At 44.5% G+C, this 13,414-nt stretch overlaps 1 protein-coding gene across 1 annotated transcript in view; it reads left to right on the forward strand.

Annotated features, from left to right (window-relative positions):
• Positions 1-570: 570 nt before the first annotated feature.
• Positions 571-13,414, forward strand: part of LOC144101267 (eukaryotic translation initiation factor 2-alpha kinase 1-like) — a 54,606-nt gene continuing 41,762 nt past the window's right edge. The window contains exons 1-5 of the mRNA XM_077634363.1: positions 571-771; positions 894-952; positions 3,406-3,434; positions 6,937-7,068; positions 7,540-7,568. Of these exons, the coding sequence (XP_077490489.1) occupies positions 761-771; positions 894-952; positions 3,406-3,434; positions 6,937-7,068; positions 7,540-7,568 (260 nt within the window). The 5' untranslated portion in view covers positions 571-760. The remainder of the gene's footprint in view (positions 772-893; positions 953-3,405; positions 3,435-6,936; positions 7,069-7,539; positions 7,569-13,414) is intronic.

Genomic DNA, 13,414 nt, shown 5'->3' on the forward strand with positions numbered 1-13,414 from the left:
GACAACCACAATCTGTACTTCGGATCCGCTTCCCATTTGGTCAGATATTTTTTGTCGTAAGATTTCGCTTTCTTTCTGCTTGGCTCACCTTCCTCAAAATCTCCTGGTCCAGAAGTTTTCATCTGACATGCAGCACATTTGAATGGTGAAGGTACGCGGTGAGCGTAAACGTAGCGCGTTTATCCACACATTAAAAGTCAAAATTCAACTTTTTCTTTCGTAGAGCAGCAGTCACTCGTAGCACCAGAGATTACTCGCACGAATCACGATTAAACAGTTTGTAAAGTCATATGGTTTCGTTTTTCCTCACTGTGCAGCATCCGATAATTTCGCGTTGCAGAACTGCTGTCGCCATCTATCGACTTTAAAGAACACCAAAAATAAAGAAGCAGTAATTAGCATTTTTTATAGTTTTTTTTCTGTTCGGAAGGAAAAATAATCGGGCATGCTTGCCTTTAGGCAATTGTACGGCCTTATAAAATCTCTAAATTTCACAAAAAGACGCTAGATTTCTAAAGCAAAAAAAAATTCTCTAAATCTAGGGAAAAATTTTTTAAGGTTGGCATCACTGCTCCCTAGCGTTTTTTTGGTATGTTCTAGTCTAGAGCACTGTAGTTCTAGCATGTTCCTGCGCTTCGCGCCAAAGCCTCCTCTATATTGAGCAGTACTGCCCACGTGAGCAGCGACTGCCAATCACGGCATTCTGTTCCTGAAATCCACGAAGTTTGATTCACTTCTCGACTTGTCTCTCCGTGTTACCATGGCATACGAGTCAGTGCTATCCTTCGGCATTAATTTCAACTCGGAGACGTTTTTGGCACTCCACTACGTTGACTCCGAGTCTTCGTGCCTGGGTAGAACTAACCTCCAAATGTCTTTTTTTTTTTCTCCAGCCGATCCTGGGACCCGTCATTGATTCGTGGGATGAATGATATGCACGTTGGAGGCGACGGTAAGTGCTCGTACGACTTTTTATATTGTTAAAGAGGTGCTTGATGTTTATTTTTTGCCTTATTATATGCTAGGAGGCGGCGTGGAGAGTTGACCTAACGGCGGTACGATATTATATTTAGCCCCTTTTTTGCCTATCTATTCTGCCGTGGAATCGCCGGGCTGGAAACCTCCCGTCCTTGCCCTCCGAATGGCTAATCCCCCTACGCTGCATAGTAGTAGTAACAGAGTTTGTTATTAAAGTGGTGAGCTGGGCCCGCTGCTGATCGAGCCCTTAATTTTTACCTGTCTGTTCGACTCTGATCAGCTGTTTAGTGTTGCATGAGAAAAGGCATTTTGCGCCCTTCCCGGCTACGGAGAACTTCGGAGTGCACTCAGTGCACATAGCCCGACGAAACCGAACCGATAGTTAATTGCTTGTGACGTAATCTGACGTGGGACTAGAGGCTTCAGCCGGGGATTAAGTTCAAGTACTCGTCACTTTGTCCATAATAAAGTTTATTGCTACTATCAAACTGCGCAGAGAAGGTGCCGTTAAAGAAAAAGGTTGTTCATCATTTCGTTAAAACCAGCCAATAGGGTATCTATGTGAGTGCAAGGAGAATTTCAGCCAGGCGCGATTCTCCAGGCCGCCGGCAGAAGTGACGCTGCTGTCCTTTTACCGAAACACTTTTGTGAAATGGCTTTGGCACCGAACAACAATGATCCAGGCGTAACTAACAACGCTCTGTTACATCTAGATCAAATCTTGCCCCATTTAGCGACTGTTATTACAGCTACATCTCAACATAACCCTGGTAACACTTTTATTGTTCTGTCTGGGTCAAACACTAGGCACGGAAAAAATTTACCCGTTTTGGGTTTATGTTAGAAAGCAATACAGTGCTGCTTCAGTTGTGACAATTGGACATAACCTAACCATACCAAACCTCTGGAGATATAATGGCGAAGAAAAGAAAACCATGTGGCGCTAAGTGTTCTTACTCTTCGTGGTGGTACTTAATGGCAATGCTGCCATCAGAAATCTTGTGGTACTCGTACCTTCTCAAAAAGAGACAATGCATGAGGAACGAGGGCCCAGTGTGGCTCAAACTTCAGCGTCAATAAATGTTTCGTCTCGACGAAACTCCAGCAGCAGTTATGTCACACTTCCTGAACGGAACACTAAATGCATTTTTGCGGAATACTTTGCATATTTTGAATTTGCATTAAAAGGAGTGCAGGTGGTCATACTTGTGGTGTTACTCATCAATGCAACAACCAAGTACTGAATGCCAGCAAGCGTAGAGACTTCGAAGCACTTTTGTTTTTACACGTATTAAGAGAACTGGTTTGAGAGAGCCTTTGTATGATACCCATCTGGGGCAACTAACTGCGCATTCATTTGTCTACGCTTCAGCTTTGAAGCTAAGGTGTGTACCTGTGAATTAGAAGGTGGAGCAGTGTTTAAGTATGTTATAAGTGCCACTCTCCTCCTTTGCCAAAACTCCACGGCCAACTTGCTAAATGGTGCCACAGGTGCAGTAGCTGATATAACAACTTGATTTGTTTCATTGTCGTCGCAAATGACTCAAATGTTCGACTTTTTCATCGATTCAGGCAGGTACCCCAAGCAAATGTAGCATTAAACGATTCTGCTGACCAAATGCCATTTCTGTGTGAAATTTGATCTCTAACGATTGATCAGTATAGCTAAGAGAAGCATTCTATGGGGCGCATTTAATTGCGGAACAGTCTGTAGTGTGGAATGTACTATTACAAAGATGAAAACTCTCAAGCAAAATCTGGCGTCTGCTCTCCTTGAAATGCTTGGAGTGGCAGAAATTGTGGGGTGAAAAAAACCTTTTTAGACCTTTATGTATGCCCGACAGAAGTGATTAAAAAAGCTATCTCAAATCTAGGAATTGCAAACATGAGTTCTCAAGGAGCTCAGTGGCAAAATTTCGTCTATTAAAAGTAGATTTAAACGAGGATAGAACTTTGTTAACCACGAACTTTAGGTCACTGTCATGGTTTCACATGTAGTTTGTATGCCGCTCGGAGTTGATGGGGAGCACAGATTGTGCTGCCCGCCTTTAGGCTACAGTTCTGGTTTAGTTGTTTTCGTTTAGTCGTCGTTCCTGCATCTGCACGTGTGCTTGAATAGGCTGCACCCTGGACCAGAAACTTGGGAAAGGCCAGGTCAGGCACGAACTTTGATACTGAGACCAACCTTCCACCCGTGCATCTTTCGGTCCCTAACCCTCGCCCTCACAAATTTTTCTGCGCCAATTCACCCTCACCCCATTGAGCGAAGCTCTCATGACGTGAGGGTGAAGACACTCTCATGAGGGTCCCCATGACTGTGGCCCCTCTGCCTGGGGATTATATCCACGAAATTCTTCACAAGGCAAGCTTTCTCTTGTGGTTCTATGTCCTATTCTGCCTCTTTTTAAGGAGAACTGTCTTTTTCAGGATCGCTAATGGCTGCAAATCAACTTGAGGTGAGTGCAAAAATGCCTTTACTTATACCGTAAGCATTTATGTAACTAATAATCTTTTTTGTGATTAAGGGTACTTAACCACTTTGTGATTGTTGCAATAAGAAATGAATCGGTGAATTTACATTGCAAAAAAGAAAAATAGAGAGTGCAGCTTGTCTGCAAAACTCAGTGAAACCCCAAAATACTTGCATTCTTTTGATCAACAGCAATGCCTTCGCATTGGATCAAAATTATGCTCGAATTTTCCATGACAGAGAGCAGTATCTTGTGCTATTTGGGTGGCAGTAGTTACCGGGCTTGCTATGGGCAAAGTAGCTTTTTGGTGGCTACCTTATGGGCACGCTTTGTTGATGCCATCTCAGTCACTGTAAACAAAGTGTACCTTTCTATCTAGCTTGTATTCGCACTGGTAAGTTATTTAACAATAGCCTTTTTCTTTTCTCTGAGCAGGGAACAGGGGTGGGGGCAGTGGAGGCTAAGTGTGTTGTTATGAGCTGTTCAATCAAGCTTTTCTGGTGCCTCTGCGCTTAGTCCTTGGGCTACTCACCACATTTGCATCAGCTGACAAACAACAGCCAACAAACAACTTCCTCTAGGAGAGAATAGTCTTCCGCTATTTTATTTATTTTAAATGAAACCATTACTTCAGTACCATTGGTGTGCATTGTTGATGGCCCTTGTATGCTTTGTTAAGTTGAAGACCACCTTTGGCTTTTACCATGTCCTGAAACTGGGTTGCTTTAAAGCAGTTAGATGTCAGCCAGAATTCAGTTTCGTCAAAGCACCTGCCGGGGTGGCTCAGTGGCTCTGATCCCAAGGTAGTGAGTTCAATTCTGGCCATGGTGGCCATATTTGGTGGAGGCATGTACAAAAATGGCAATGTGCTGTGTGATGTCGGAGTTCACTAAAGAACCCCAGATGGTCTAAATAAATCCGGAGCACTCCACTACGGCTTCTCTCATAGTCATAGTCACTTCAGGACGTTAAAAACACCGCAAGCGACAACTTCTTTATAGTTTATCTATTTCTAAATTCTCTGCTTGATCAGCAGTTTGCTTTGATAAATAAAGCACAGCTGGCTCCAAAATACTATTAACATATTTACTCGCGCTATGAATGTGGAAACTGTACAACCTTTTTCCTGTGTGTAATAAGCGTGCCCCTTTATTTTTGCATGCAGTCGGTTGATGTGCTTGGTACATGAAGGCCTTAATTGCCTATGTGCCTTAAAACACAACACACAGTCTGCTGATAGTGTTGATGATAGTGTTCCATCTGCCATATTAAGGATTGTAGCAACTCGTGTTTGGGCTTTGCGCTGAAGTATGGAAGGAGTAATACTGGAAGATATATATAGCAACTGCACAGCTACTATAGTCCTCCATAAAGTCAGCAATAAAATTTCAATAAGGAAGGGCGTCAGGCAAGGAGACACGATCTCGCCAATGCTGTTCACCGCATGTTTACAGGAGGTATTTCGAGGCCTGAATTGGGAACAGTTGGGAATAAGAATAAATGGAGAATACCTAAATAATCTGCGATTTGCTGATGACATTGGCTTGCTGAGTCACTCAGGAGGTGAACTGCAAATCATGATCAATGAGTTAGACAAGCAGAGCAGATCGATGGGTCTAAAAATTAACATGCAGAAAACCAAGGTAATGTTCAACAGCCTAGCAAGGGAACAACAGTTCACAATTGGCAGCGAGAGCCTAGAAATTGTGACGGAATACGTCTACTTAGGGCAGGTAGTGACAGCTGATCCGGATCATGAGAGGGAGATAACTAGAAGGATAAAAATGGGGTGGAGCGCATATGGAAAATTCTCGCAGATCATGAGGGGCAGTTTACCAATTTCCCTCAAGAGGAAAGTGTACAACAGCATAATCTTACCGGTACTCACCTACGGGGCAGAAACGTGGAGGCTAACGAAAAGAGTTCAGCTTAAGTTAAGGACAACGCAGCGAGCCATGGAAAGAAAAATGATAGGTGTAACGTTAAGAGATCGGAAGCGGGCAGAGTGGGTGAGGGAACAAACACGGGTTAATGACATCCTAATCGAAATCAAGAGAAAGAAATGGGCTTGGGCAGGGCATGTAATGCGAAGGCAAGATAACCGCTGGTCCTTAAGGGTAACGGAGTGGATTCCAAGAGAAAGTAAGTGTAACAGGGGGCGGCAGAAGGTTAGGTGGGCGGATGAGATTAAGAAGTTCGCAGGAAAAGGGTGGATGCAGCTGGCAAAGGACAGGGTTAATTGGAGACACATGGGAGAGGAATTTGCCCTGCAGTGGGTGTAGTAAGGCTGATGATGATGATGATGGGAGTAGGCCTACAGTCAGTTGTAGTTGTGTTTGCTTTGGATAGCATTATGGCCGCTATGTGAGCTATACATGCAGGTATAAAATAAAAATTGTTGACTATGCTCTCGAACACTAAAACTGTGCTGAAGAGAGTGCTTTGCTTTATTTGAAAGTTTAGTCGTACCAAATGAAGTATTTATTCCATGAGCCTACTTTACCTCATTTTGCCTGCTTCCAACTATTCCTGAATATTTTACCTCCATGTATGAATGCAGCCCCAAGCTATTCAAAAAAATTTGGGGGGAAAAAATGCACAAGTGTTGTGAATTAGGCTTGTTGGTTAACATTCATACTTCACACAGCGGGAAGGATGGGACACAAGGAAGGAGACTAGGAGAGAAAAAAAAAAGTTGATTATGTGAGTCAGTATGGTATATAGACTGTTTCACCTAAGACTTAATACAGTTTTTAAAACTAGGTTTTTTGGGTTAGAAGAGAGCTTTTTTCGGCATAACACGGCATAACATTGTCGGCTGTGTAGTACATCACAATAGAGCAAAGATGTGCTCACTAGCAGGCTGGTCAACTAATGATGAATAGTTACCTTTCTAACTATTAGTGTTAAGCACTTTAATTACTGAGAGGTGTGCAGCCCACCATAAGTAATATCCATATCAGTTTTTATAATTTCGAAAACGCAGTTACCCTCGGCGCTGCGGCCCAACAAATTTTGGCTACATCGCGCCAATATATATGCGCTTTCGTGGAGCTTGCAGGCAAAGAAACCTCTCCAGTGCACGTAACTTGTCGAAAATAGCCAAAATTTGTGTGTCCACTGTGGCAAAAGTAACCGCGTTTTCGAAATTCAAAAAACTGATATGAATAGTCCTCATGATGGGCTACACGCCTCTCAATAATTAGGACCCTAACAGTAATAGTTAAAAAGTTAACCATGCAGTATTAGTTAACCAACCTGCTAGTTAGCGCATCTTAGCTGTATTCTGACGTACTACACTGCTGACAAAGCTGTGCTGAAAAAAAGCGCTCTTCCGACTCAAAAAGCCTATGTTTAAAAATTGCGTAAAGTCTTCTGTGAAACACCCTGTATATGTGCTCTAAAGTGCTCCAATAAAGCTCTATAGTTGCTCAGGAGTGCCAGATTATGTGCCTAGCACCTATGCTCTTGTGGAATTATTTTACAGAACCGGAGTTCTACTCCACCCCTGTCGCACAGTAGGGAAGTCAACGTGTTGCACATTTTGGACGCCATGCTGTCGTTCACTAGAGTCATTACTATATCGTTTCTGGGCTATCTTCACGCTGGCAGTATTCAGGTGAGATCCTTCACACTCGTTGTCTAGAGTTACATTTGGGCCAGTGATTTGCTGTGGCTTACTTAATTACGGTTCTCTTTGGTTTCACGCTTTCCACGTTGTTGTAATGAAGCATTTACTCTATGGACAGCATTAGTAGAAAGAACATTTAAGGCTCTTGACAAAAAGATGCTGTCAGACTTGGCCTGCTTTTTTGTTTTTGTTTTTTAAATGTTCATACATGGTGATTGTTTACATATATGCTGGCATAGCTCTGTGTTCACAGTGGGTTATATTTGTCTCAGGGGCACGATCTGTATTGAATACCCATGCAGAAAAACAGCACTTATTGGTGGAATTTTGCTATAGTAAACAAATTATCATGCTACTGATAATATTCTTCACCTTGCTGAGGTATGCGACTTGATCATTTCGCTGCACAGACGTATTATGTTTCTTGACTGATATATATATATATATAAATTGTTTCAGAGTAACGACCGCCCGGTTGCCTTGCCTGGGTGAGTTTTTTTTTTATTTCTCACAAAAAAGTTGGCATGCTGTGCCGCACTTGACTCTTTATCTTAGCCAAGCACTGAACTTCTTGTGGCACAGTTACATATTATCAATAGAGTAAATTGCTGGGCTAGTTGGTTCATAATGTTCAATGGTGGAACCAGTGAAGCGGACACAGGACAAGCGGAAGTAGGCACACACACTACACCAGCATTGTTGTGTGTGTGCCTACTTCCTTTTGTCCTGTGTCCGTTCCGCTGGTTCCACCATTGTTACATATTATCACACCTTGCTGAATACAACCTTGTGTTTTATCTTGTATTAACTTTTGCGCACCTGTATGCATTGCAGTATTATGGCTATACAGTGTATAGGCATATACATAGGGCCCTTCGCTTTCGAGTTTTATTTTTTACAGAACAGAATTTGGAGTGTAGAAATAGTGTTTTGTTTTCAAAATTTTCAGGGAGAAATCGGTCTTATTCAGAGGTTCCTACAGAATTTGTTTTTTCGAGTTATAATCTTGACACGAAAAGGGGGGGGGGGGGGGGGGGGGTGCACAGAAAAAAGCCCATTCTTGAAAAACCAAAAACTCACCATTCGTACAAATCTCAGTCAGAAGCTGTTCCTTCACTCAGATTTATTTTTTAAATTTAAAGACAAGGGCCTGCTTGTGGTAAGTCCAATTATGGGCATGCATTCGGCTTTAACAACGAATGACCCTTCCTTTGGCTAGCAGGGAGGACCGGCAGGAATCGGGCCCGAGCTGATCGCACTTTCCATCTGATTTTCGCTAAAAACCATTCTACCTTTTGACAGCTCTCCTTTTCCAGCCACATTGAAGGCAGCTTTGACGTTCTGGATTTCACGCAGATTAAGGGGGAGTGAGCCTGTTTTCATTTGCACGAAAAGTGGTGGTGTTGCCTTGTCTACAATCAAGGCCTGCCTTTTACTGTCGAGCACGTTTGCAGCGAGGTGCATTTTTGGGCATAAATCGGGCCTAACCCGCTTTTTAAGAAATATTTTCAGGATGCAAGAGTCGAATAAAATTGGGTGTTATCCGAAAACAAAGGGCCCTGTATATACGCAACACGAGTGGGGGCCAATAGCACTGAACAGTTAACTTCCTAGTTTCCTGAACACTAATCACGGTGGCTCCGTTGCTTTTGCATTTGACTGCTTATGCGAAGGTTGCTGGTTTGATCCTGACCGCACCAGTTTAATTAAAGTAAAAAAAATACAAAAATGCCCATGTGCAGTATGATGTCAGTGCATGTGCACTTGGTGGTCGAATTTATTTGAGCCTTCCACTACAGCGTCCCTCATAGCTGGTGCTGCTTTGGGATGTTAACCCCCGCAATTAAACATTTTTGCTTCCTCGGCGGCTCAGTGGCAGGGGACCATCGCAGCTGCCATTACATAATGTGCAGTCTTATTCTTCCTTCTCGATTTCTGCTAGCGATCGCCTTTTCTTTCATTGTATTCACGAGCATAACTCTTGTGAAGCAGTTGCACCTTTCATAGTTCGTTCCTGCGGTGGTACTTTTTTGAACAAGATATTGAATAAGATTTATTTGAACAAGATAAAAAAGTTCCAACAAGGGGGCTCGTAGAAAGACATCATTCCACATGTCCAAGCATGCAAAGCACATATGCATGTAGCTCGACTCATGTGTTCTGCAACCATATGGAGGGAAATAGAATTCCACATACGTCTTTATGTAATGGTCCGATCACTTGACTCCCAGAGTAATGCGTTTTCTTCAAGTGCAGCTCCAAAATATGACGGGTACCGTCGGGGGCAAAAGTAACAGACCTCGCCTCTCCAAGTTCCGGCCCGTGCCACTCTGCATGGGGCCGCCACCTGACAAAACACTTCTGGTGTCAAGACCGGCGCAGTGGGTCCATTTTTACACTAGAAGTGCTTGGTCAGGCGGCAAGGGTCAGAACCTGAAGGGGGTGTCTGTTACTTTTGCCCCGATGGTACATCAGTTGCTCATGATAAAAATAAAGCAAAGTTAAACTATACATAACTTGTGACTTTAATGAAATACCACGTATATCACCGAAAGGTGAAAATTAGATTTTGAATTAAACATAGAAAAACGTCCGCTGAATTTTCAAACAATAAAAATCGAAAAGCCGAGCCCTTAGTTACCATATAAACGCGTGTAAGGGCCGCACTTTTTTTTCCAGATTTGAGGGCCAATATTTGGGGCGCGGCCCATACACGCGATTAACAAAAACAAAATTTAAAGTAAAAACACACCAATGAGGAAATCAGCAGCATTTATTCTACGTTCAATTGCCACTCGCGGTGTATTGCCACTGCGAGCTGGCCGGTGCACGCTCATCCCACAAGAAGTTGCGCAGCACGTCCGCTGTCAATGCGTAGCCGTTGTTGCGCGCTTCCATCACTTAGCAGAGCAGCACTTCTTCCAGTTCAGGAAACTTGCATGGCTTGCCTCGGAAAGCACGCTTTTTGCAGCTTGTGCTCCTCAATGCGTCCTTTTGGTTTGCACCATCGTCGGACGCACTTCTCGGCTACGTTGAATTTCCTGTCCGCCGCACGCTTGCCGTGTTCGATAGCAAACTCCCAGCCGTGTAGCTATTAAGGTGCTTGCCTTATCGTGCTAAAACTACAACGCTCCGCAGCAGCACGCGAAAGCCACAACTAACACCTGTGCCTCTGACAGCAACCAAACGCTAGAGCTGATGCCGATATGAAAAGCGGGAGCTCGCGGCGGAGGAAAAAGTTGATGATGATGATGAGCCGCGGCCTCTGGTGCCATCCATGGGCGGCACCTGGAAGCTCCTGTCCGCATGCGTTGCCTCCGCAATGAAGTGGGCCGTTGCTCGCAGCCGAAGCTGATCACGGAGGTCACGGCGTGTGCATTTCGAAGGCTATTCACACATGGGTCGTATGGAAAGTATGGATGCGGCTCTTACAAGGATATTATTTTTTTCTATTATTTCCTTCTGGAAAACACTGTGCGGCCCATACAGGGGTGCAGCCCTTACATGCGTTTATACGGTATATCTGTTGAAAACGGATCTGTTGTAACAAGGTTATACTGTGCACTGCTGTTAGGGGAGACTAGTGGCTGTGTGAACGCTCAGATGTTCTTGTTCCAGCATTATAAATACAGTTATGACGCATCGAATTATTCATGAAGTTGTCTTTAGATTACATTTATTAGCATTGCACGGCATTAGAAGTGTTGCGCACACGGTTTTTTTCTACACATGTGCAGATATCACATTTTTTCCTTATGAATTTAGTTCAGTTCATATCAGTTCAAATATCGAATTGTAGTTGAGCCCGCTTATAACGAATATGAGCGTCACGTGGCGTCCGTTCGTTATATCCTGAAGTTCGTAGTAAGTGGACCACAGCTGTAAAGACAGTTGCTTGTCAAAACACAAAACTTTTTCTTTGTGAAAAAGTTCGTGATGGACATCTGTTTTTGCAGATCCGATGAGCGAAGTTTCTAGTTTATTTAAAGCAGAAGCGTGCTCTTCGCTGAGGCTCTCTATGTAGCCCATTGCTACAGGTGCGCTTACGGATGCTGGCTCCGAAGTTTCATCCTCATCTGATTCCTCCGCGCCACTCTCGTCCCGCACTTCAGAAACAACGCCCTCGTCTGTGCACGGTTCCGTGGTATCGGCGTCGTCACCGACAGAGATAAAATCATTACAACCAATGTCATGACCCCCTATCTCGGATTCGACGACGCGCTGCCATAAATCGCCGCCGGGCTGGTCATCTTCCGAAGTATCAGGCTCGGCATCAGGCAGTGTGTCGACGAAGCTGGCCTTGCGGAAGTAGTTCCGCACACCAGTGGCCGTCACCTCCGCCCAGGCCGCTTTCATCATCTCTACCCGCTGAATACAATGTAAATGGGCACGGTTTTCCCCTCCGCCATCCCAAATTAAAACCAGGGACAGAGATTTGAACGAAACCAATGAAACGTCCGCACCGCAACAAGAGTGACAAAAGCGTGCGATGGGGTAGACAAGACGTGCAATGTACATGGGCGGCAATCAAACCACTCAAGCTAAAGATACAGATGCACAGCGCCAGCAGAGAGACCAATGAGTGGTGTCCGTGAGTGTCAGTGCAGCCACCTCTTGGCTCCCATGAAAGGCCTGCTTCACAAAGCGTGGCCTCCGCGATTGGCATCGGCGGCGGCGTGGTTGATCGTAGAGGCCTCAAGCGGATTTCCAAGAGAGTGAGGAGAGGGGAGTGGAGTTGCGAGAAGGGGCGGGAAGACAGTCTTGGAAGGCGCGTCGGCGGGGAAAGGGTAGCTCGCTTGAGAGTATATAGTGAACTAGATAGGGGTAGTGGGATGAGGGAGGCCGAAGAGCAGCAGCGTCAATGAGGCGAAAATCACGGAAACCTTGAGCCGCCGCATGGTGGCGCTAGTGCGCCTTTCACCTGAAAGCCGCGAGCAGTGGCATGTTTACCGGTTGCCTGCAGTTTCATGTGCACGCTTCGCGTTTTTTTTTTTTTGTGCATGTGTGCGTGTGCAGTATACAGAGGTAAAATTATGAGATGAGATACACTTGCGGAAATTCGCTTCATCCTAAACTTTTCAAAAAGATGAGAGTATGAAACACTTCTCCTGCAAGAACAGATTTAAAGAAAAATGTGGCAGCATATAACTTGGCCTCAGAAAAAACTTTCCAAAAATTTACATCACGAACGAATTGTTCTTCAGTGTGCACAATTCAGCCAGTTTGGATATTCACTCACATTTCTGGCGCTCTCTTGCTCATCAATAAAAACTACTAGAAAAAAATATATATGTGGCATACAGTAATCTGCACGCATAACCTGGAAGCTCAGTTAATGAACTTGAAAACCACTAGCCGAGGTTTCGATCTGCTCACAGCAGCTCGTCCTAATGTGGCATAAAAATTAGTGGCGATACATTGAAATAAACATGTATCGCTCGCACATGTTCTTTGGTTGTCCTCTGCACTTTCGTGCTCTGTCGTCTGTTCAAAAGCGCTCGTACAGCCGTCAAGCTGCTCTCATTGTTTCGCAAGGAGCATATTATTAGAGATGTTTAGAAGATTTGATTTTATTCGAATTGCCACAGGCTACGTGGCATACAGCATTTTGAAACTCAATCCCCCAGCCGGCCGCGGCAGACGCGTTGCGATGAAGGCGAAAGCATGGCACCCAAGTACTGTTCAGTGTCAGTGCACGTTGAAGAACCCCTGCGTTGGCCTTAATTCATGCTTAGCCAATCCACTATGGCGTCTCTCATGGCCCATGTATTGCTTTGGGGAAGTAAATCCCATATCTCCCATGCATATTACAGGCATCCCCTTCCGGAGGACAAAACACTGCAGCACACGTGCCACACTGGCACGTTTAATGGCATTAAGTCCCTGAAAGTACACTCAGCAGTGTGAATGGGGTCGACGTATACGCACCCATCAATAGATTATACAGTTTCACTACAGCGCCATAACATACTCACTGAACTCATCGGCACATCGAACTCTATTCCAACAGCATTCAGTATATTGTGGCTCTTATGGGAAATTTATTTTCCTGTTTCAATAATGCTGCCTGTGACACTCACAAGCTTCCTTTTATACGCTCAAAGGTCTGCCCTTTTAGCGTTAAAGGCTGGCCCGTTTGCCAGAAAATCTGGTGTCGATGTTGTGAGCGAAAAATAACGAGCATGGCTTTGGCAGGGTGGTCCTCAGAGAGCAGCCTAGGAGGCAGGTGGGCTACCCTAGGTCACACGACCTTGCGGCATCATCACAACCTGTCCACCGGATAGTGAGCAAACTGCCCACCATGGCAGGTGGCAGTTAAATTAATGATTGGTCG

Source organism: Amblyomma americanum, chromosome 8 (genome assembly GCF_052857255.1).
Source record: "Amblyomma americanum isolate KBUSLIRL-KWMA chromosome 8, ASM5285725v1, whole genome shotgun sequence".
NCBI classification, from domain to species: domain Eukaryota; kingdom Metazoa; phylum Arthropoda; class Arachnida; order Ixodida; family Ixodidae; genus Amblyomma; species Amblyomma americanum.